The 24,322-nt window shown below is 42.4% G+C and overlaps 1 protein-coding gene across 3 annotated transcripts in view; it reads right to left on the bottom strand.

Annotated features, from left to right (window-relative positions):
* SPRED2 (sprouty related EVH1 domain containing 2) overlaps positions 1 to 24,322 on the bottom strand; it is a 114,686-nt gene that overhangs the window by 18,261 nt on the left and 72,103 nt on the right. For 2 of the 3 annotated variants that reach the window (XM_025868571.2, XM_073897637.1), the window contains exons 2-4: positions 12,025 to 12,202; positions 3,757 to 3,925; positions 1,304 to 1,368 (exon numbers count right to left, since the gene is read on the bottom strand). In XM_025868571.2, the coding sequence (XP_025724356.1) occupies positions 1,304 to 1,368; positions 3,757 to 3,925; positions 12,025 to 12,202 (412 nt within the window). Of the gene's footprint in view, positions 1 to 1,303; positions 1,369 to 3,756; positions 3,926 to 12,024; positions 12,203 to 12,958; positions 13,241 to 24,322 lie in introns of all 3 variants that reach the window. The other variant, XM_073897638.1, reaches the window with a different exon arrangement.

Here is a 24,322-nt window from a genome sequence, read left to right as displayed (position 1 = left end):
GCTTTCTCCGTGACAGCTTGAGGTATGGTTTACACACCTCTGTCTTCCCAAAGTAGGGTTTTTCAAACCACTGGTTCCATGGTGAGTGCACTGGGAAAATACGTTTAAAGGGCTGCAACCAATATTTAAAAATATGAAATAAAAACAGCTTACAAAAGATACTCTTGGGATAGGTCAGAAACTAGTGGAGAACTATTAGATGATTATTACAAAATTCCTATTAATTTTCCTAGGTATAGTAATGATGTTGTGCTTTGTAAGAGAATGCCTTATTTCTAAGAGATGCATGCTGAAGTATTAAAAGAATTAAAGCACTGAGGTGACTTACTTTCAACTGGATTGGCAAAAACCAAAACCAAAACCACACGTGCGCACATTCACACATGCACAGATAAAGCAAATGGGGAAAAATGTTTCAACTGCTGAATCTAGGTTTTCACTGTGTTCTTTCAATTTTCCTGTGGTGCTTTAAAAGTCTCATAATAAAAAGTGGAAGAAAATGAAACGGAAGAGAAAAAAAATCAGAGTGCAGAACATGAAGTTAAGATCTGGTTTCAGGTGTCTAAGGATGTGTGTGTGTCGTAGGTTACAATGTAAATGTATTTCTTACTGTGGGTCAAGGCCAAGAGTTTGAAAATGCTGCCCTAGCACACCACAGGCCTTGCAATGGACTATTAGTTAATTAACTTCTAGAAGCAAAGGACTTCAATGAAGAAGCAAGCTGAGAAATCATTTGGTCTCCAGTTATATCCCATTAACTCAAGCTGTGTCGAACTATCCAAGCCCTTTCCTGCCTTCCCATACGTGGGCCTCACCTCCAATCAGCTTTCAGGCCTTTCTTATCAGATGTTTAATTACTCGTCAGAAAGGCTATTCTGGCTCCCCCACCCCCACCTGGATGCCAGGGAGGGGTTAGCAGAAGACTCTGAGTTGGGTGACCAGGTGTCCCAGTTTGCCCTGGCTTGACGTGTCTTGCAGATTTTGCAGACTAGTGACTCTTGGTGTTAAAATTAGGACAGTCCCAGGCAAGCCAGATAGTTGGTCACCCTGGATCTGAGGGAAGATGTATGAGAGAACCTTGGACATATCGGGGAGAGCGGACGCAGTTGCGCCCTGTGGTGAATGATACCACGGCAACATGGGCAGACCCAGTAGAGCAAAAGTTGTGACAAGACAGAGCTCTCCCTCATGGCATCCCAACAGTGACAGCAAATGACAAACTGCGGAGTGTCTCTCACACCCTTAAACAGAACCTCTCTCCAATTATTCACCATCTGGAAAGCAAAGGGCAAAGGGAACTTACTGTAAAAACGTCATCATCGCCAAGCTCAGCTTCATTATGGATGGTGGAAGATGAAGTGGTTGAGCCTAAAAAGATAAAAAAATGTAGTAAGACGCATTTCCAAAGATGATACGTCAAAGCCAATCATTTAAAAAACATATTTTAATAAAACCACATTCCATTCCTTTTCAGTGTGAGTTATCAGTAGAAATATGTAACCTGGGAATTAAATGTTTTTAATTTACTCCTCTTTAATTGACTCTAGCTAGGATGTTCCCTAAAGTGAATCTACCTACTGTTGTTCTCAATCCCTCAAACTTCTGGCCTGCCCACTAGAGAACAAGCACCCAGAGAGCCACCTCAGAGGGGACAGGGGGCCCTGCCCACTGCTTGGAAGCATGCATACCACGACCAGCCTCTGCCAGTGGTGCCCCAGGGGAGACCCGCCACAATCTCCATGTAAACAGGACTTTCTGGTCTTTTCATCTGCCAACAAGAGGGCTTGACTAAATAGCTTGTAGGGTCACCTCTTGTTCTGAAATGTAGACACTGGACTCAAAAACCCAGCCTGGGGGAGCTGCATTCCAAGCAGACACCCATGCAAAGAGGTTTTCTCTTGCAATGTTGGGGCACCAGTGAGTTTTCGGTTTCTGCAGGCCAAAATTTGGGCTCGTGCCTGAAAACCCAGTTTATTCCATCATGGAATGATTTGGGTGTTTTGGGTTTGATTTATTTACATGGTTCATCCTTTCTTCATTCTGGTATGCAAATCCACATAACATCTTCCTTTTCCCCTAACAGTACCTGATACTGCGTGGACCAACTTAATGGACACTGTTAATGGCCAAAAGGAAAAACATACTTAAATCTGCATATGTGATAAGTATATCAACAGGAAAATTTCTTCTTTATCTCCTTCCCTGGTTAGGTCTTTAAAAATGTGCATTTAGAAAACATTTTGCTATTTCATAAAACTGAAATTAAAAGAACTGCTCAGAAAGAAATGAGAACTATTTAAATTTCTAACGAGGAATTATAGGAGAAAAAAGAAGTCCTCTGCTCAGTTACTACTGATCTTTCAGGAGTTTCCTCTACTAGTTTTAATTTTTCTAGTCAATTGATGTTTGAGGAAAATTTGACAGAAAACAGCCAGGTAGAGTATATACAGAGAAAAAAATTACAAGTAAGAGAGTCAAATTTGTGTGTAGCTTCAGTGAATACGTGGACATACTGCACAAGTCTATCAATAATACAGGAGCTATTTTCTCTGTAAACATTTAGAAGCTATGTTTAATAACATTCTAAACATCTGCCACTTTAGGTCAGACCCATAATGTGAACACTGGTGTTTACTACCTTTTTGGCCATCACATGGTTGGGGTGAACAGACTCATGACCTAGCTAGAATTGTCTTACTACTGACGTTGAGCGAGTTTTCTCTGTAAGATTTGCTTTTTGCTCTCCCCCCAAATCCACAAAGAAGAATATGACTTCAGAACACTTTAATTCTTAAACAAATGCAGCCCACGTTCTTTTGTAATTAATCTCCCCAAATTCTGAATTGGGCTTTCACATGCCTTGCTTGAGTCTTTCTTTCCTCACAGGGCCCGGGCCATGGCACCTTTAACTCTGAATGAATAACTGAATGTGTTGAAGTCAAGAACTTGTGCCTTTGCATGTGTGGACTCTAGAAAAGCCCATGAGAATTGGCTGCGCAAGAGCCTTCCAGGCCACAATCACATGCAATACAATGTCTACTACGCACCCTCCCACAGACTTGAGGCCTAACCCGAACCAGGGCTCTAGGAGTCACAAATCCCCTTCCTTTTCAAAGCAGACAAATACCCTGGGCTTGCATTACAGGAAGGCAGTGGGAAGGCCTGACACCTTCTGGGTCCATTAGAACCCACTCTGCTGGGCGCCTGGGTGGCTCAGTTGGTTAAGCGACTGCCTTCGGCTCAGGTCATGATCCTGGAGTCCCGGGATCGAGTCCCGCATCGGGCTCCCTGCTCAGCGGGGAGTCTGCTTCTCCCTCTGACCCTCTTCCCTCTCGTGCTCTCTATCTCTCATTCTCTCTCTCAAATAAATAAATAAAATCTTAAAAAAAAAAAAAAAAAGAATCCACTCTGCCTTTCTGAGCCGACACGGATCAGACCAAAGCCATTTCAATAGTCAGGGGAAGGTGAAATTTGTCAAAAAGTCACTGACATGGAAGTCCAGAACTTACCTTTTTGGAACAGAGCCTAAAAATCAACTGGGATCACCCTTTACTCTGAAACCCATCTCCTTCTCCCCTGCACTGTCACTTGGAAATTGTTCTCGGTGGCTGTTCCTGAAGTTTTGGCATATACTGACCTAACCCCCCAGGCCTCCCCCCAGTAAACCATAAATATAGGATGGCAGACAACTGGAATAAAAAAGACCTCGGAACATTCCCATTGTCCACCTAAGAATGCAATGACAAAATTTGGTACCTTCTATAAGGTCTTCGATTGCTTTCCTCACTCCCCTGTCAAAGGCTCGAGCATCAGCAGGGCTTTGGAAAGTAAGTCCAAATTTCCTATTGTCGACCTTCCAATGATGAAAGGTTGGGTTGGCTTTGGTGTAGACCAAGTCCTTTCTTACATAGCATTCCAATACCACCTGAAGGATTGAAACACACAGGCTGGTTACTTGTGAAGGAGTCGTGATGGTGTCTGGTTACCAAAAATCCAACTAGGAACCATCCATCATTGCTGGCAACTAATGAAAACCTTCCATCCCTGCCTTCTCCTATCTGTGAGTCTCTCCATTTTGAAAGAAGCCTTTGCTTTCCTTGTGGACCATCTGCTCTTTGTTGACCCTGCCCTGTTCGCCTTTGGTGATCCTCATTGTACTTTCTAACCATCTTGGTTCTCAGTCATTTTAATTCCTCCCACCCCTCACTGGGGCAGGGCGGGGGTGGGGGGAGGTTGGTTACTACGCTGAGGGCCCAGGTCTTGGGGCTCTTGCTCTGTTTCAGATTTACTGCTTCTATGTCAGGGCCTTTGTTTTAATGGCTCTCCATCTTCCCTCCTCTGTCCTGATGGGTGTTTCCCAGTGACCTCACATGCAACATGTTGAAAAAATTAACTAACCTGTTCTGAACTTTCTGCCAACTTCCCGTATCTAGCAATGCTGATACGTTCTCCAGCTCAAAATCTCTGTGGTTGTCTCTGTCTCTTCTGCTTTCCCTATCTCCTGTAATATTGACCATCAGGTCCACTTCATTTTTACTTCAACATCTTCTAGATCAACCTCATTTCAGTTGCTCCCACCATGATCTATTAAACTTCTATCTGAATTATTCAAACAATCTCCAAGTTTCTGGTGATCTAGGCCCAGAAATGCCTTTTACTAAGCTATGACTTGGAGCTGTTACAGACCCTTGATCATTTTACCTTTAAAATGGAAATAACACAGACACCAACATGCTTGGAAAACACTGAACTAGAAACTTAACAAGGTCACACTCATTTCCCAGGATATTCCCACCATCACATTTTACTCTTTTATTTACTCCAGTTCTTCCTGTGACTTTCACAATTTGGTACTTGATTTCACAGATTTTCTAACAGTTTCATGTGCATTAGCCTTGTGCCCCTAACCAAGCTGCAGAAGATCAAGATGTATTACAAAATAACTGCATGTCCAGCACAGTGCTGTTGCTGATAAAGATACCAGGGTTTAAGATTATACAATCAAAGAAGCACTGCCAATCATGTGAATGTAAATGTCATTCTTTATTCATAAAAAACTCCAAAATAGCGAAAATATTTATTCCTACGGCCTCATTAGGTACACCAAGATGATTTTGCTAAGTTTAATAGCTTCGATCTTGTTCTGGCAAAGCTCCACATTTAACAAAATAAGATCTTATTAATTTTAGACTAAGCGAAGGGCAAGAGTAAAGCCCTGCCTAAATTAGTATAAATTCAAATTACAGAATAACTTTAAATGCATACAAGTTTCAAGAGTACATCTAAGCAAACAGAAATTAAGTGCTGCCTAATAAATGGTCTCTGACTTAATAAATATGAGTATAATAGTCACATTGGTATATCAAATGGAGGTCCCCAGCAGTTCACTTTATCCCATTGTATTGAAAGAAGACAATGGTCCCCTCACACAGTTCTATTTATGGTTAAATTGCTTATTATGGCCATTTTTCTCTAAGAATAGTGCAATGATTAAATGTCAGCCCAGCCCCATTCCAAATTGGGGAAATCCAAATAACCAAGGCTTTAACCAACAAATGTTATCTATTTTAGAATTTAATAGTCTCAATTCAAAGTCTCAAAATAAACTTTTTTGTAAAAACAAAGACTTCCAGTTTCTCCGTATTTTTTTTAAAGCAAACTCTACCCCAACGTGGTAAAACTCATGACCCTGAGATCAAGAGTTTTATGCTCTACAGATTGAACCAGTCAGGCGCCCCCTCCATGTTTTCAGGGTAAAAAAAAAATTAGTCTTTGGTCAATGTTTTCCAAGTTTAAGATCCTCCAGCGGCAAATTTTCTTAGAGAAGTTATAAAATTCCTAGAAAAGTTCAGTCACCTAAAATAAGTGAGGGGAAGGGGATCAGGTACCATCACTTTATGTCCCGATAAGCAAAATAACATCATTACATATCTAAGTTTAATGACAAAAATGAAAAAGTTCAGGTGTTTTCAACCTCACAGGTGTAAACCCTCTAGTGAAGTTTGGTATTAACTTACAACTTGAGAAAGCCTTTAAAAAGGTTATCTTTTTAAATGAGATGCATGGGGAAAAAAAAGGTGATTAAATATTGTCGTTGGAAGCTTTAAAAGAATCTACACAAGAAATACATAGTGTCAAAGATTTAAGTAATCTACACAAATACACGAAGGCGCCATTCTGGCTCCTCTCTCCTTCCCCACCCTCAATGCTTCTCCACTTCCAGAGTCAGCCACTGTCAGGATGGGGGACACAGAGCCAGGTCCCTTCCTGTGGCTTCTTTATATATGCACCTAAGCTTGTGTGTGAGTGTTTTTAAATGTGGCTACACCTATAACTGGCTCTGCAACTTGCCTTTTATTTTCCTTGAGAACACGTCTTAGAGATAGATACAGGAAAGAAGTTCTGTTCCATGGCTCAGTAGGGATACGTTAGGATTACTCAGCCATTTTCCACACTAATGGGCATTCAGGTTATTTCTTTTCTTTTCTTTTTAAAGATTTTATTTATTTATTTGACAGAGAGAGAGAGACACAGCGAGAGAGGGAACACAAGCAGGGGGAGTGGGAGAGGGAGAAGCAGGCTCCTCACTGAGCAAGAAGCCCGATGTGGGACTCGATCCCAGGACCCTGGGATCATGACCTGAGCCGAAGGCAGATGATTAACGACTGAGCCACCCAGGCGCCCCCAGGTTATTTTTAATCAGTCGCTTTTAGCAATAGTGCTGGAATGAACATCTTTATACATGTTCTCAAATTTTGTTCTGCGAGCTCTTGGGAGCCCTCCCTCTCTACCCCCTCCTCACTTCAGAGGGTCCAGGATGGCAAAACTATTTTCACATAGGGGCGCCTGGGTGGCTCAGTCGGTTAGGCAGCTGCTTTCGGCTCAGGTCATGATCCCAGGGCCCTGGGATCAAGTCCTGAGACCGGCTCTCAGCTCAGTGGGGAGTCTGCTTCTCCCCCTCTCTTTGTCCCTCCCCTCTCACTCATGCTCTCTCTCGAATTAATAAATAAAATCTTAAAAAAAAAAACTTTCACATAGTAAGACAGTTTTTGCCATTTCTGGTGAGGGTGCCAAAGGCACAGGGAGTAAAACCTGGGTGCTGTGTGCCATGCATGGAGGCAAGCGACAGCACCAAACTCGATGCAAATCACTGGGCTCATCACTGCCACGTGGGCCAAGTGGAAAAGGCCAGTTTTATGTCGGATTGTCCTTGATGAAGCAGTTAACAAGTATTAAGTCTTGACCCTTGAACACACAGCTTTTATCCTGTGTGGTGAAATGAGAAGTGCACATAATTGGATTCTCAGATCTGCTTCTGCCTTCAAGCTGCTGTAATCCGTTGCTCTGGCTGAAGTATATGAAGAAAAGTGGGCTTTGCACAAACGCTCAGATGGAAGGCAAGGGGCACGGCTAGCAGCCTGTTCACTTCTCCTGCATATGGATGAATGATGACTGTCTCAAGGAAAAGTACTTGTGCAACTGCTTTAGTTGTGACTTGAACGAACTGCCTTTTCCAGGGATCACCAGGTTTACTTGAAAGAACAACCAACGGATGAATGATGGTTATTCAGACCCAGGATTTGGCAGATACTTTCTTGAAAATGGACACAGCAAGCCTGTCACTTCAAGGAAAACAACTGGAGGTATTTGTTGCCAATAATAAAATCTGAACTTTCCAGTGAAATCAGAATTTTGGACAGCTTCCCAATACTTAACAACTTTTCTAATCATGTTAGGATTGATGTTAAGAAATGTGATTTTTTGGTACTGCAAAATTAAATGCATCAACATTTGGAAGATCCGCTGAACTCAGTAAACCATTATTTTTCAAATGACATGATGTTAAGAAATCAGGAACGAGTAAAAGGTCCACTCAAAGTGAAAGATAAAGCAGATTTTAATGTAACAGGTTATGAAAAGTTCATTAATGTGGATTCGGATCGCACATTTCAGAAACTACTATAAGCTGAGTTTTAGTGGGGTATTCAAGTACATTTACAATTACCTGAAAAGGCTACTGATATTTTTCTCCCTTTCTGAACTACTTATCTGTGTGAAGCTGGATTTTCCTCATACACTTCAACCAAAGCAACAAACAGCAACAGCTTGAAAGCAGGAGTAGATATTAGAATCCAGCTATGTTCTATTAAGCCAGAGATTCGCAAAAATATAAAGCAATGCTACTCTTTTCTCTAATTATTTTTATTTTGGAAAATAGTTATATAGTAACTTGTCATAAATAGTTTTTTAAATTTCAGTTTTAATTTCTAATACGGTAAAAAATAAGTAGCTATAACTCATAAAACAAAAGCCTTTTGGGGTCCTCATTTTTAAGAGTGTGGAGGGATCCTGACACCAAAAATGTCTGAGAACCATTGCTTTCCTTAAATCTTTGCGTGCAAGTTGATCACTATAGGATGGGGTTTAAATATGAAACTGCCAGGTTAAAAAGTATGTACACTTAAAATGAACATCCTGCCAAACTGCTGTTCAAAGAGCTTCAGCAGCTGGAACTCCCACCACGTGTGTATGTATGCTCACAGACCTGCACATGTACAACAAATGGAATGACCAGCCTTTTAGAGTATGGGATTCATCTTTATAGGTGGTTTCTCATGGGATTTAAGGAGTAAACTTCTCTAGTTTATCTAAAATGATTCAACTCAGACATTTTACATTTACATATAATTTCTCAAGAAAACTTAACTGTCCCCAACTTAAAAAAAAAATCACCCAAATAACGATTTCTGAATGGATGTCTGGAACAGACTTTCCCCACAGAAACAATGGTGGCTCTGTTCCCAGGCTTCAACATATAATTCAAATAACAAGAACCAATGTGTTAAATTCTAGAACTGCACTACATTAGAAAAACTAGTGATAACACTGTTTCTATCAGAAAAAGCATTTCTTGTCCTAGTTGGAATACTAGCAACTCTGATACTATCCATCAAAAATGATCTCCAGCCTCTCCTCACCATTCCACCATTCAGAGTGGGTCCTTCAACAACCTACCCTATCTGCAGGCTCCCACATGGGTTCATACCCTCCAGTGGGGCAAAAGTGCTATGTTATGGAAGCTTAGAGGCCAAAAGAGGAGTCACCACATCTCCAAAGGGTGTGTGTGTGTGTGTGTGTGTACTGTGGGATAGGGCAGGGGGGATCAGGGTTAAGTACCACAGAGTTGAAGAGTCCAGAATTTCCCAGAGTATGAGGGATGGAGAGACGGAGAAACACAACTGGGTATGTGATTTCAGTTCGAGGGCATATAAAAGTCTAGAAGTGCAGAGTCACAGAATATAGAGGGGGCAGGAAGAGAAACTGAGTGACTGAGAAACATGACGGGGGCAGGGGAACATGATGAGGGGACAAGGCACACAATCCTTGTGCAATAGCAACAAATTACAGAAGCTGGTCCACAACCAGGACTGCCCTATTACCTTGCAGTTAGTGTGAGGGGACCAGGTTTTGGCCTCACAATGAAATGGTTTCCAAGGCTGGCTCTGCTAATGATCACGTGCCTAGATCGAGGAAATGGATCACTTCTTGGAGCACTGAGTTTTCCCACTGCAAAGTGGAGGTAAAAGTATCTTCCTCCTTCAGAATGTTGCAGGAATTTAACTGAGGTTATTTACATAAAAAAGGGTCCTGACCAAATGGTAGAAGTTTACCAAAATGGTAAAAGTTTAAAATTATTATGTATAAGTCAGTGGTAAGATACAAGTTTATAAATACATTTCTAAAATGAAGGTGCTGGATGAGACAATCTAAAGGCAATGTTAGGTTGACATAGTCTATGACAAACCATGAAAATACCAAGAAAAAAGAGATCTAAAAAGATTTAACTGCTCAGGCAAGATAATTTGCTAACACAAAAGTAATAATAAAAACAAAAAGGGAACAAGTGAAAAAAAATTCTATCAAAAGTTTTGCTAAAAAAAGAACACTAAAACAAAAAGGTAAGCAACAAATTTTAAGGGTATTTGCAGTAAATAAGGCAGATGAAGATCAATATCGTTCTTATACAAGAGGGCACGCATGGCAAGGAGAAAAATAAGGCCCCCAATAGATAAATAAGCAAAGAACACTGACAGATAATTCACAGTTACAGCTGTTTAACAAACAGAAGAACACTGATGCCATTAGTACTCAATAACATGATACCACTGTTACTCTGTCAAATTGGAAGAGACTTAAAATATATGAACCTCCCATGTGTTAAAGGAAATTCTCATACACACTGGTAGCAGTTCTTTGTACAAGAATCCAAAGTCATAAAAATTGGACCGCCTAAATTATTCCAAGAAAACAGTAAATGTGGAAAAAATGAAGGTAGGTCATATGAGGTGGGGGAGGGGGGAGAAAGGACCCTTAATATTTATAATAGCCCTAAGGAGATCATCAAATAAGCAATGTTACATCAACCTGATACCAGCAATGTGGAAAATTTCTTATGAGAATGTCAAGGCAAAGCACATGAGACACAAAATTGTTGACAAGCTCTGGTCAGAGCTATGTAAAAATAAAAATATGCACACGGGGGAGAAAACTACACCAAAGGGCTAACAGCAGTTGCACACATGTGACTTTGGCTCCGTTTTAGGGTCAGAGTGACAGGGTTTCAAATACTGGTTCCAGGCCCTCAAGATGGATTACTGACAACAAGGAGTCTTTCTGAATCTTCATTTTTTCAGTTATAATTACATAGGCTACTGTAAGGACACAGTGATGTGACCTAACTAAAGGGCTAGCATTGTATTTAGCACACGGTAGGCATTAGCTGAATGGTAGTTATTTTACTTTTTATTGGTAGTGTGGTTACATTGCCTTTGTTGTGATTATCTTGTAAATAAGAATGTTTTGATTATTTGACTAATACATAGGGAATTTCCTGAATGGACACCCTTCTTAAAATGAGCTATGTTCTCTCCCTTTAAACTTTCATTCATTGCATTTTTGGGAAATGAATCAAGTGTGAAAATAGCATTTCTGTTAATCTATATATAACATTTACAAATTGTTCTGTCTTATCTGTTTGGTAACTTTTTTAAACAGTAAGAAGTGGTTGCAAAAGAAGATTAAATTTGTACATTTAACTCATAAAACTCAACATGTGACACACTCGCTGTTAAGGGTCTCAAATGTAACACTGACATTTCCTGTGGTGTCTTTATATTTTCTCTGAGATTCAATATGATCCTGCACATTTTGAAGCAAGAGTTGGCTTTTGAGTCCATGGACAGATAGGAGCGATGTTCTTCCAGGTTCAAGGCCACCAATTAAAAATAGGTTGGAACATTCAATTTTTCTTCATATCATAGATTCGTTCCTAACTCAGAACTGGACATCCAAGTTCCTTCATGGAACTATATGGTACGAACTACCAATGTTCCACTCGTAAAAGAATAATGATCACTTTCCAAAGTACATATTTAATAAGCATGCAGAATTATTATAGACGTGGGATGCCACTTTTTCCAAACACGTTTTATTCATTAGCGTCTGAAACAAAAGCTACAGTATCTTTTAGATAAACAGTATTTACAAGTAACCACACGTCAGGTGACATTCTGCCTTCGCATTTGACCTTTTACCATCCAAACCTTGATAGCATGCTCCACAAACAAACCCTACATTTTTAAAAACCCCGACTTCAAAGCTCACTACCGTGTGATTCATAACAAAGCACATACTTTTGTTTTGAGTATCTTGTTACAGTGACAGAAAGACAGCTTAGTTAATCAAAGCCACCAACAAGAGAGCCAAATACACGACTTCTAAGCACCTGTGGTATATGGTGTGTGGTAAAAAGTGCCTTCGCTGGGAAGCCAGGGTTACGTGTTGCATTTGGCATCAGCTCCCAAGTTTTAACTTCTTAAGTTTTCATAACAGTTTGAAGTCAGAGAAATAAGGGGAGGGAAAAACAACAACCATAACCCAACCTATGAGAAGAGGGCTTATGATTAAACAATAAAGAAATCGGGCGTTGCTGATTTCACCCGTGGGTTGCATGTCTGCCATTACCAGTTTGTCTTTCTGTCGTTCACCATGGATGAGAAAGCCGCTGCGTCCATTGCCTTCGGGGTGCATGACCTTACAGACCCCCACGCGACTGATCCCGCCTCCTTCCTGTGGGAACCATCCCCCGCTGGAGTCATCTCTGGTCATAACCACGGCCTTGACACGCACAATATAGCTGTCACTAGAACAACAACAACAAGAAGAAGGGGGCATGACAATGGTCTGGTAGCTGCAGGACACGTTTCACAATTCAAGATGACCACTGGCTGGCACTTTTCTGGAGTCATCAAAAGAAAATCTAGGTCTGGCGGCAACCTTAAAAGGTGACCCTTCTTGGGGTGTCTGGGTGGCTCAGTCATTAACCGTCTGCCTTCGGCTCAGGTCATGATCCCAGGGTCCTGGGATTGAGCCCTGCATTGGGCTCCCTGCTCCGCAGGGAGCCTGCTTCTCCCTCTCCCACTCCCCCTGCTTGTGTTCCCTCTCTAGCTGTGTCTCTCTCTGTCAAATAAATCAATAAAATCTTAAAAAAAAAAAAAAAGTGACCCTTCTCAAATTGGGAGGGGAAAAAAACCCCAAAAACACTTGCAAAAGGTCATTTTTAAAAAGATACCCAGTAAATTTAAAGATGTTTGTGAGCCTTTGAAGATGCATGCAGGCATAACGTTCTCTAGTTTCTGGGTATAAGTATTAATAACAAAATGAATGAGCTAAATGCCATAATTTGTTATCCCTAAGTTAGGAAAGTCAAACCTATGAACTTAAGAGGATATTACAATTTCAACCCTTAAAACTTAGTTCGCAATGAATGACCTAGGCTTAACATTTTATAAAGTTAATCATCTTCTGATTTAGCACAAGAACAGGATAATTTCCTTCCAAATCACAAATTCACCATGCAATCGCATATGTAGGTGGGAAAAGATTTCAGTTCCAGTACCCTTTACGCATGTGTAGCCTTCTGTTTATGATTTTATTTTTTTCCAGTTAAACTTCAATTTCGCAATAACTTCTTTTGCACATTTGCCAAAAATCCTCTTTCTTCTCCAGAGACCAACTCTAGCTCTTGTCATTCTTCATCACTTTTGGGGAAACATATTTGGGTTTTTCAGCAAGGCCATTTAAATTCTCATTTGCTGTTTTCTTTCTTTGGATAGAATTCATTTTTTACTCATTCAAAAGCATATTCACATCTTCTACATGCCAGGCACTGTGCCAGATTCTACAGAAACAAAAATGTAGAGTAACATAGAACCCCCTCTTTCCTTGGGACTCAGGGAAGACCTCTCCTTCCCCCTACGCAGGCCAGAGCCCAGCCACTGCCATGTCCAGTCCACCAGAGACCCTTTAGACAGTCCCTCTGCCCTACCCCCCTGCTCACCACACTCACCCAGATTTCCCATGACTCCCTGTGGCTCAACTTCTACACCCCTCCACCCCCCTGCTCCCTCTAACTTCCTTGTCCCTTCCTTAGACCAGTCCTTTCATTTTGAAAACTGGTAAAATATATATGCGATAACATGTACCATTTTAACTGTACAATTCTGTGGCATTAATACGCGGACACTGCTCTACAACTCTCACCACCATCCATCTCCAGGACTTTTTTCATATCCCAGACCGAAACTCCATACCCAATAGACATTTTTAAACCCCCCACTGTCCTCCCCTCTGCACAGCCCCTGCAATCACCCTTCTGCTTTCTGTCTCAATGATTTTGACTGCTCCAGGGACCTCACAGACGTTCCTTTCACTTTCTGAACCTACATGGAAATGTGCTCTGGGGCTGAGCTTCTGGGGCCCACTGACACAAGGCCATTCTCTCTCTCCTGCAGCTCTCCTTGCTGAGGCTCGATGTGGGGCAGGGTAGTCACCGCTGCCGCAGGCTACAGGTGCGCGCCCCGGTTTCTCTGAAGCTCCCAAGTCTGACCACGCCGCTGCCACCCTCCTCTTCAATCTTCTACAGACGTCTGGGCCGCATCCCTTCCCTCATTCCTGGAAGACAGTGGCAGATGGGCCCACTGTCCCTCCATCTCTCCACCACGATCCCTGCTGTGATTCTTGGTAATTTCCTTATTCACAGAGAAGTTCCGTATAATACCTTGGCCTCTCAGTTTCTGGAACTCTTCCCCAATGCCCTTGTCTTACACCCAACCTTAGGTACCCCAGCCTAGGTCACACCCATGACCTTGTCATTACTAATATCTGCACCACCTCCTTAACCTCAGTTTTAAGCAGCGTGCTCTCCAGCGGCCACTTCCCAACTTTGTGGCTCACTCCCTCCACATTCCTGCAAGTCTTCACCCCACTGGGACCAACCATCTATTGCTCTGATGCCCTTCCCCCGAACCTTCATGTTCTCACTTGATTCAGTACTCAAGTTCCATATTCTATCACGACACGCTTTTGTACAAAAACGTTAACACGTTGCCCTCTCTTTCTTCACTGTAATGGCTCGGTGAAACCCCAACCCTGGTGAAATTCTACCACCTCCTTAACTCCATGCCCCACCCAGGCTGTTGAATAGGACTTTGTTCAAAGGTCTAGTTTTAAAGTCACTAACCTCAAGTGGGCTTCTAGGTGCCCCCCAGCAAGCTGCCACATTTCCCTAATCTGTACCCAAGAAGATTTCATGGGCCCACCTACCCTGTTGCTCTCAGGTGATGGATGAATTGCTTTAATTTCCCTGGGAAGATAGGCAAAGTCAGAAGGGACCTTGCATCTGTGCCCACTAGCATGCCTATGACTCTGTACCAGTACTCTCTGCCTCTCCTCCTTTAACTATGGCTAAACCATCCATAACCCAAGCCAAGGCCAACAACTCCACTTAAAATTCTTCTAGGTGCTAACAGTGCCCAAATTCACATGTCTACCCAGACCTCTTCCCTGAACTTCAGATCAGTAAAATCACCTACCTATGTGATTTCTCTCCTTGGGCGTCTGGTAGGCATATCTCAATCAACATGTTTCAGATTGAACTCTTAATTGTCAATACTTTTTTATCCTACTGGTTCTCCCTTTGAAATATAGCCAGAATCCACTTTTTACCACCTCCATCGACACTGCCCTGATCCCAGTCGCCACCACCTCTCAGAATACTGCAACCTCCTCCTAACTGGCCTTCCTACTTCCACGCCCACCCAACTTTCTAAGAAAATACAAAGGTGAGTCAGATTATGATACTCTACTAAAATAAGACATCCAGTAAGCTTCCTACGTTACTGAGTAAAAATGAAACTCAAGCCCTTATCACTCTCCTCCTTGCTCATTCTACTTTAGTCTCATTGCCCCTGTCCTCCACATTAAGCACACTATGACCTCAGGGCCTTTGCATTTGCTATCCCCACCCCCCACCCCACCCTTCTCCCCCCACACTAACTCAGCTCATTTCCTTATTTCCTCCAGGTCTCTGCCCAGGGTTATTTCATCAGAGAAGATTCTCTGTCTACTTCATACAAAGTAGTACCCTCCAATCCTCTTAAATCTTCTCATCCTTCTTTATCTTTCTACATGCTACTGAAACAACATCTGCCCTACTTGTTTGACCACTTTTTCCAACTAGACTGTAAACTCCATAGAACCAAGGCCTTTGCCCTTTTTGTTCACTGCTACATCCCTAGAACCTACAGCAGTGTTTTATATGTGGTAGGCTGTGGAATGAAAAGGTTAATTTTTTTTTAATATTGTATTTATTTAGTGAGAGCAAGTGAGAGAGAGAGAGAGAGAGAGCGAGCATGAGCAGGGGGAGGGGCAGAGGGAGGGAGAGAAGCAGACTCCCAGCTAAGCAGGGAGCCCGATGCAGGGCTTGACCCCAGGACCTTGAGATCATGACCTGAGCTGAAAGCAGGCGCCCAACCGACTGAGCCACCCAGGCGCCCCAATGAATGGATTAAATGCATGAAATTTATAAGCAGGTTTTTAAAAAGTTATTTGTGGCTAACAAAATCTCTGAGAGAAAATAAAGCGTTCAATACTCATTTGCTTTCGAGCCACAATAGCTTAGTTGGGATAGGATAAAGATTTCATTAATAAGAAAACTAAATTTAATAATCACATGGTTTCTTTCATTAATCCATTCATCTCATGATTCAAATCCATATTGCTTTAGATCATAGAGATTAGGAACATTTGATAACATTTGTTTAGATTAGTTACATACAAACAAGTTGAGAATAACTTTTCCCTGCCATGTCCCATTCATTCTAGAAAAACTAAGGGTCCCCAGGATTTGTAACTCTTCAGAATGAAACACACAGCTTTCTCAGATCTTCTGTTAGTGTACGATGGGTTCATCCCAACAGGAAATGGCCAAGGTGGATACCTGAAACTCTACACACCTCTTGTTAGAACATGCTTTTTAACTTTGTGTTGCAGCTGTCTGCCGTTCTCCCTTCCTTTGAGGGGATTAAGTAAACACGAAAAAGGGAAGTTTGTGTGACTTATGTTGGTGCCATAAACTTACTTCCAAAAAGTATTCATTTATTGGAGATTTTAAAAAATACCCCACCCCTTGGCTCTGAGACTACAGGGGCTGCTAATCTGGGTCTTTGCTTACAGCCTGCCGCATCCTTGATCTTGCCCTAATTCCTCCTATGCCCCTTCCGAAGAGCACTGACTCCTCTGTGATGGGGTGTGTTGGGGGCAGGGGAACAGAACCCCCCGCCCCATCTCCTCTGGCAATAGCCCCATCAGCCCCTGAGGCCTCTGGCTATTTAAAACAAGGCAGGGGGATAAAGGGTTGCACTGAAAGCTGTGAAGGATGTCTGGATAATCCAGCTGCATGGCCACAGGCCAACTGCTTCCTATCTGTGGTGTATTTATGTTACTCAGGCACGTCACCCCGCCCAGAACAGAAATGACAGTGAACTCTACTACCAAAAAGGTATATGGGAGGAAAACTCCCTTCCCACCTTCCCTCTGTCTCTTTCTGGAAAGAATTTAAACAACATGTTTAAGCCAGATGTTGGGTTTGTTTGGGGGAGGATGGGACAGGAAGGGCAAGGGCAGATTAGTTTTTTAATTTGCACAAGGAAAATGGTGCTGGTATGCTTCAGAAGAAATTCAAAAAATGCTGCTATTGTCAAAAATAACAAAACTTAAAAAAATGCTTCTGCAAGCAGCAACTGCTAAACCGGTGTAACTCATTAGGACCCGGTGAAGTTCCACACGTGGATCCAAACACCAACTGAATGGAGTCCTAGTGTCTGAACTTGAGCTAAACTGCCCCAAAGACTCAATGTCATTACATATGGGATTTGACTACCACCCCCCAAATAATATCATATTCTTTCACTGCATTATGTGTAAAAAAGTGGCTTCTATGAATTGAACTGGAGACCTGCCATTTAAATGTGGTTTAAGGGAAAGCTTCGCATTCTGAACATGGGGGCTTATCTGTAAAAATGAGACTTGTTCTGTGATCACTTCAATGTGCAAAGGAAGGAGGTGACATCCTATGGCAGGATGGGGGAGGCAGAGTAAGAACAATTTCAAAACTAGATTTTTATTTGGGGGTATTGAATCCAAGGGGGCACAGCAGGGTTTGGATCTTTGGCTTTTATGTTCAAGGTTCTCTTCCATATTCAAAGCAGGACCTGTCTGGACCACGTTACAGAAGTAAACAAGGTAAACAAAGGAACTGCAGGAAGTGGGGATGAGGCAGCGCCTGTAAGTGTCAACTCAGAGCCAGATAGGCTCAGCAGCACCCTGACCTCAGTAGCTGAAGAATCCTCTTAACGAGCTTCAGATTTCCTCATCTGCAAAAATTGAGAGGATCTACCCTGCTAGGATGTCCTGAGGGTTAAAAGCCGTGCTAGAGGTCAAGTGCTCGATACAGAGAAGTTTGGTAAGTTGTAGCCAACAAAATTATTTTTGCTGAAGGTCTGACTTTGATTACAAAACAGGTCCTTTAAAGACCGGCTCCCCTGGCCACTAAGGAGTGGGTTTCCAGACCGCCCGCCTTTTTCTGCTGGCAGAGAACAGAGTAACAGGGAGGCTGTCAGGCCCTTAAACAACAAAAGAAAATCCCAGACGGACCTCCAGCAATTATCAACGCAAGTCGGATTTATAAAAGACCTGGTCTGAGCCTACATTTCAGGCACCCCTGTAGAGGAAAATAATTCCATTCGCCATCTGCGAACTGGCCCTGTGCTCCTGACCTTCCTCCCTGGACTCTGGGGACGGAGACTAGAACTTTGACATCCCCCCCACAGACTTCCCGGCCCCCTCCTCAGGGCCCACCCTCATCTGATCACACAGCTGCCTTGCCACTCTTTTCCACCCTCCTCTCCTGCACCAGACCTTGAGAGCGATTAGCCCAGATCCTAGCCTCTCAGACTCCCTCTTCCACCCGGCAGAGCCGCTAGCCGCACCCGAACAGAACACGAGTCCTCCGGGGGGGCCGGGCACACTCTTTACTGTCATCAGATCCCGCACCCCACCTCCAGTCATCCTTGTACTTAGAGACTTAATACAAAGTCTCTCTTTGATTTCCTTGATTATATATGTATATAAAGTATCGTATGTGTGCGGAAGCCAGAAACTGGTCATATTCTATTTAAGCAGGTGGTGGTTTCGTGAGTAGTTATTTCATTAAGTATCAACTACTTAATTTTTTAAAAGTGGACTGCTCTGGTCTTAAAAATTTCTATCCTTGAAAGTTATAGGCAAGGGAGTGATACATGAGGTGGTTCTATACATGGTGGTACCATGATTTTCAGCTCTGTGCCAGCCACCAAAGGTAGGAGACTGGCTCTGCCCACTTAATGTCTACCAAAATGTGTAGTGTGTACAGTTAGGCCCTTATAGGAAACAGTGGCAAGAAAAGCCCACTAAAGATGCTAGATTTGGCCGCAGCCAAGTCTGGCAAAGGCATCAGCTTTCCTCTCAAAGGCTGATGAGCAGGCATTATGAAGCTTAGAAGGAATTTTCTGAACCTTAAATGTTTGCTTCATAAAGAGAACTGGTTTGCAGGATATTGGAGTGGGGGAAGCTGAAAAGTAGGCTAAGACCACTTAAGAAAAAGCCTTCCCTACAGTTATTGACCATCCGTGAAAGCGACCACGCAGTACATTTGATGGAGAGTCATACTGGGGACAGCCCAGTATCTGCTAGTAAAAGAGTCCACATACTTGAACAGGTACTAAGACCAGGACTTTGAACTCAGGGTGTCAAAGCAGTCTGCTTGTGACTAGATGTACGTAGAGAGGAAATCTTCGTTGTGCTGCTGTTTTTCTGAGACACCACAGCTCATCTCGCCCTTGCAGAGAAATTCCCCCATAGGGTTACAGCAGAGCTGTTCTAGGTTTTATCTTCATGGTCAATTTAGGTACTTTAAAAATGGTATGTAAGGAGTTTCCAGGAATGGAACCCCAATACATACACGTGGTACCCAAAAGGTGATGGTGGTAGCGGGTGCTTGTCTTATAATGACTTCATCCAGGAACCAATACAGGCTCAAAGCCTGGGGTCCTGAAGGAGCCCCGGAGTGGGTGTGAATAGGTTCTCCTCCTTTACTGTGTGCTGGGCTCAGAATCTGTGAGTGAGGGTATGAGGAAATGTCTTAGGAATCCCCACCTTCACCTTGCGTCACAAGCCAGGTCGTTCTGCTGAACTGCAAGGTCACTAGAGCCCTCCATGTCCAAGTCCCCCCTCACCCAGAGGGGGAGGTACGGGCCATGTCCATCCTCACCCTCAAATGCCACATATAAACGCAGCATCTTTGTTGTTTATGCTACCTAGCTACACTGAGGCGTATAAATAGACCCACTCACCCACACACCATTTTCTACTGCACATAAGAGAAAGGGTTGCTGTCTCCATTATTGTGAAGGATACTGCCAGCAAGACTGGCTGTTTGAAGTAGGAATGATCATTACGTTTAGTAATTTTAAAACCAATCCCCGTAAGTCAATTAGATATGGCCACTAGTGTTTTTATTTTTTTACTGAAATCTTAATATAAAAATACTCCTTTAGAAAAACTACCACAAACTCGTAGTTTATAAGTAGTGATTCTATGATTCAAAATAAAGACCCATACCTTGTTTAATACAGAGGGCCGATTTAGCTTGCTACGTGCCTCTATATCTTCCTTTAAGTTACATGCACTGGAAACAGACACGTTTTCTAATCTCAAGTGCTACTTTACACTTTCCGGCCCCTAAGAGCCAGAGCAGCATGTGCACTGAACATTCTGGCACATTCTCTCTCGCATGGGGCCAGGGCACCTGCCCTGTAGATGTCCTCAGACATGGACGTTCTGCAGGGCTGGCCAAGGGGAGGGGACCAGGCAGTGTGCCATTCACCATTCTGCTCCCTCTTTCTTTGCTGCTGTGTCCTGTGACCCAATGGCCAAGAAAAGGAAGTGAAGCGAAGACAAAAAGGAACAAAGATCAGGACTGGACATTAAACTCATAAGCTTTACAGTGGCTTAACGAGGCCTTTGAGGAAATAGTTGAGGAAATACCAGAGGCACTCGGGGGTCCTCTGACATCCTTGCAGCCTGGGAGCACTGCCCTGGGAGCACTGCGGACAGTTCCTCCGGGCCAGCGAAATCGACAGCTGGCCAAGGCAGGTCTAAGCCTCTGCGCCCCCACCTCAGCGAGAGCCCCGATGCTAGGGGCAAACCTTTGGGGTCCGTGAAGAGAAGGTGGAAAGGCCCATGGTGGCGCGTGGGCGTGCTAGCAATTACCGTTTTGAATTTCCTTCTCAGCAAGGTTTACAAGGTTACATAAAACTCACTCCACTGTACTGTGCTCAAAATGAAACTTTTCATTTCAACTCTAACTTTTATCGCCTGTAGTTCGAACACGCATGAATCCTCCACAGGAAAAGAGTGATTCAGCTGGATTCTACTTCTGCTCTCAGGTTGTTTTTCTTCTGTAAAAATCTTTGATTTTATTTATGTAATATATCAAACATCTTGGAGATGGAGCTGTAGTCTTTTTAAAAAAACAACAAAACTTTTCCTACCAACTTTTAAATTCAGCACTTAAATTCAGCAGTCACAAGAATACTAAATATCTAATACCTGTGATGAGGGGTTGCTTACAATGGGGGCATGATAAAGATAAGGCACGAGGGCTGTCCTGCTAACATACAACCTAAAATCATAACACTGGGCTGTTTTAAACCTGGACAATGAAGTGTTTGAATTAAATCTTAACTTCAGCATCTGAAAAGGCAAGTTTAGAAGTTGTACCGAAGATTTTTTAAAATGGCTCTTTGGCAACTCTCCCTGTGTCAGTATAACTTTCCTGAGCAAGTCCCTCTTGAGGTGAGTAATACACACAGCTAGAAGAAAGGCCCCGCTGAGGTCAAGCCTGAAGCAATGGGGCAGGACAGGCTTAGTAGTTTATTGTGGGCGGATGCCCAATCGGTGAAGAAAGTAATCATTTTTCTTGAAATTTGAAAACTATTTGCTCTAATCCCTACTAAGAGCAGAAATCCTAATTTCAACCCTGGGGGAAATTAGGGAACTGGTGATCCCTGGGCATGAGCCCTTAAATTCCAAGTGGGATTCCTGGTCAACCACTTGGGACCTTTGTATCCTTATCTGTCAAGTATCTATGCAGTGGGTAATTAATTACCTCAATAGCTGGCTGTAGAATACATTTTAAATTACTGAGTTTTAAAACACTGGTTTCCAGGAAATTAAACTCTGACAACAACAAAAATGTAAATATTATACAATTTTTAAATTTTTAAAAAGATTACAATTCTGCTGCATTCAACAAAGTTATAAAAAATTTTTTGAAAAGATTTCTTTTGTAAAGCCCAGCACTGAGTGATTCTCTGCCCTGTCACAAGTGAGGATTATATGAGCGAAAGGGGGATAACTCACATTTAGACTCTTGCTTTCAAGGCAACTCTATACCAAACAAGGCTTTCAAACCCAACTGGACACGTCGCCAGTCTGCCTCCACTCCTCCTCCCTTTAAGGTGTACACCTAGGAAAGGAGTCTTATCTGCCGTAGCTAGTTACTGAAGGAACAAGATAAACATATACATGTATACATGTGTGTTTTATTTTAATGTTAATTCTATCCCCGCATTCTGCAGATGATCTCTCGACGTTAACATGGGAATTTTAGACATAGATAAACCACTTTAGCAAATGAGGTAAGATTTTTATCACAATAGTTTATTAACACTCAAGGCATCTACTGAAGATTTCTAAGCCTTTGTCAAAAATCACCAGAGCAGGACAACTTGGACATGGGTAAACTACTTTAAAAAATAAAATTTATTCAACTGAAATAGAATGAATCTACTTCTCACAGACTGGAATGGCTCTGTGCTGAAGGGCCGAGTTTCAGGGTGATCACACAGTGTGAAGTGGGGGGTGAGGGACGCCTGGGAGGAGAGAGGCCGAAGTCTGAATCTAGGTTTATGATTTTGCTTTTATTGTCGGCTGCTTTGCTGAGCCCGGAGTTCAGTGGAGTTCATAATTAATCAAGATCAAAGGATTACCAACTTAAAACAAACAAAATAACCCACCCCTGAAGAACCCTTTCTTCTTCTCCTACTTTTTACTCCGAAAGCAATAATTTTCTTTGACTTTCCCTCTGTTTTACACACCCTTCCAAAAATGGTATTTACGATCCACATTTAAACCCCCAAAGACCAGCTAATGGAAATGTTAGATTACTAAAGAAAATTAACTCTCACCACATTAAAGTATACATGTAATAGAAAAACTGGTACTTCAAAACACAAATGGCAAAGGGAGCTGTTTAAAGTTAATAATCTCCAATTCAGGTCTTTAAATTGCAGCCCTTGAACTTCCAAGTCTGACTTTCTCAGAATATCTTTGCTTTCTCATTGAACTGGAGAAAACAAAGGAAGAGAGTACCTAATGATCCCACATGCTGAGATGTTTTCAGGGAGAAACGCACTAATATCTGCACCTACTTGGAACTACATAAAAAATAACATGGCGTCTTGGATGGAGAGAGGGATGGACACACAGATATCCAGGCGATAAAGCAGTAACGGTAAAATGTTAGTTGCAGACAGGAGCTAGTAAGTGTTAACTATACACTTCTTTCCATTTTTCTCAACAACTGAAGACCTTCATAAAGAAGATGAGAGAGAAAATTTAGAGTGCTACACTATTCTAAATGGACAGCAACACTAAACCTAGAAGATGCTAATGGTACTAAAAAGTCAGCTTACTTCTCCCGCGGTCCAGGTCACATTTCCCATTTTTTACCTGCCACTCCCTCACTGCCCATCCTAAAGCAAACCCAGGTGAAAAGATCAGGAAATTACTTTACCAAACTATGTTAATACCAAATTCCAAATCTACAAAATCCTTTACGAGCCAGTCCTTAATAAAACCTACTCTCACACGAAGAAGGTGATAATGTAGCCTACAAGGAAGAAAGTAAGTCCGAATGTTGAGCTGGCAAGACACTGACTAGATTTTAAGAGCCTCCCTGCTTCTGTTCCCGACAGATAGATGCCCTTTCAGATGGCAGGAATTACCAATTCATTTGTTCCCTTTCTTCTAGGCTTCCACCACCTCCTTCAACAGAAATGAAAAGCTTAACACACAAAGAAACAAACAAAGCACATGGAAGGCATCTGCTCTCCCTGAAGAATTCTGGACCTCTTCCTTTCCCAGGTAGAGACCAGAATATAGGTGGGGTCTGTAGGTGGAGTTTAGGTCTTCAATCAGGACTAGTAAAGAGCCACACAAACAAGTTAGATACACATATTTTAAGCTAGAAAAAAAATTGTAGAAACCATCTACTCTAGACCCCTTGCTTAGAAAACCTGTAATACAGACAGGAGATGGGAATTGTTCAAGGTTACTGGCATTGGGGGCAGGTAAAGGACTGAGATCCGTAAGAGCTCACACCACCCCCCGCACTTTTTTAAAAAAAGGTTCCTATGTTGTGGCAAATGTTTCCCATATCTAACCTAGGTGACCTAGAGGATATAAATTATTCTCATTGGTCTCTTCAAGTTTAATGTATAGGCAACTGATTGTCAAAGGACTCATGAGAAATGAGAAGGTAACACTAATGACACAGCCACGTGAACAAAATGGCAGAGCTGGGGGGAGGGGCTGGGAAGTCCTACTCAACCCTTCCAGCAGTAGAGGCCATCTTCACTCTCAGATCACTCAGTATAGCTAGTTTCCTAAGTCAGCAGACATGACCTCTACCGCACATCTCCTCCTCCCTCTTGGGTGAGACACCCCAGACTCTACAAATCGACTGATCAGAGAGCGAGTCTCAGTTTCTTCATATGTAAAAAGAGGGGTAGGGTCCAGTGACCCTTGAGGTCCCTTTTCA

Source organism: Callorhinus ursinus, unplaced genomic scaffold, assembly GCF_003265705.2.
Source record: "Callorhinus ursinus isolate GAN/ISIS: 27379988/994484 unplaced genomic scaffold, GSC_fseal_2.0 scaffold10, whole genome shotgun sequence".
In the NCBI taxonomy this organism is placed as follows: Eukaryota; Metazoa; Chordata; class Mammalia; order Carnivora; family Otariidae; genus Callorhinus; species Callorhinus ursinus.
The sequence above is the reverse complement of the archived record's forward strand: the minus strand, read 5'-3'. Positions and strand labels throughout refer to the sequence as shown.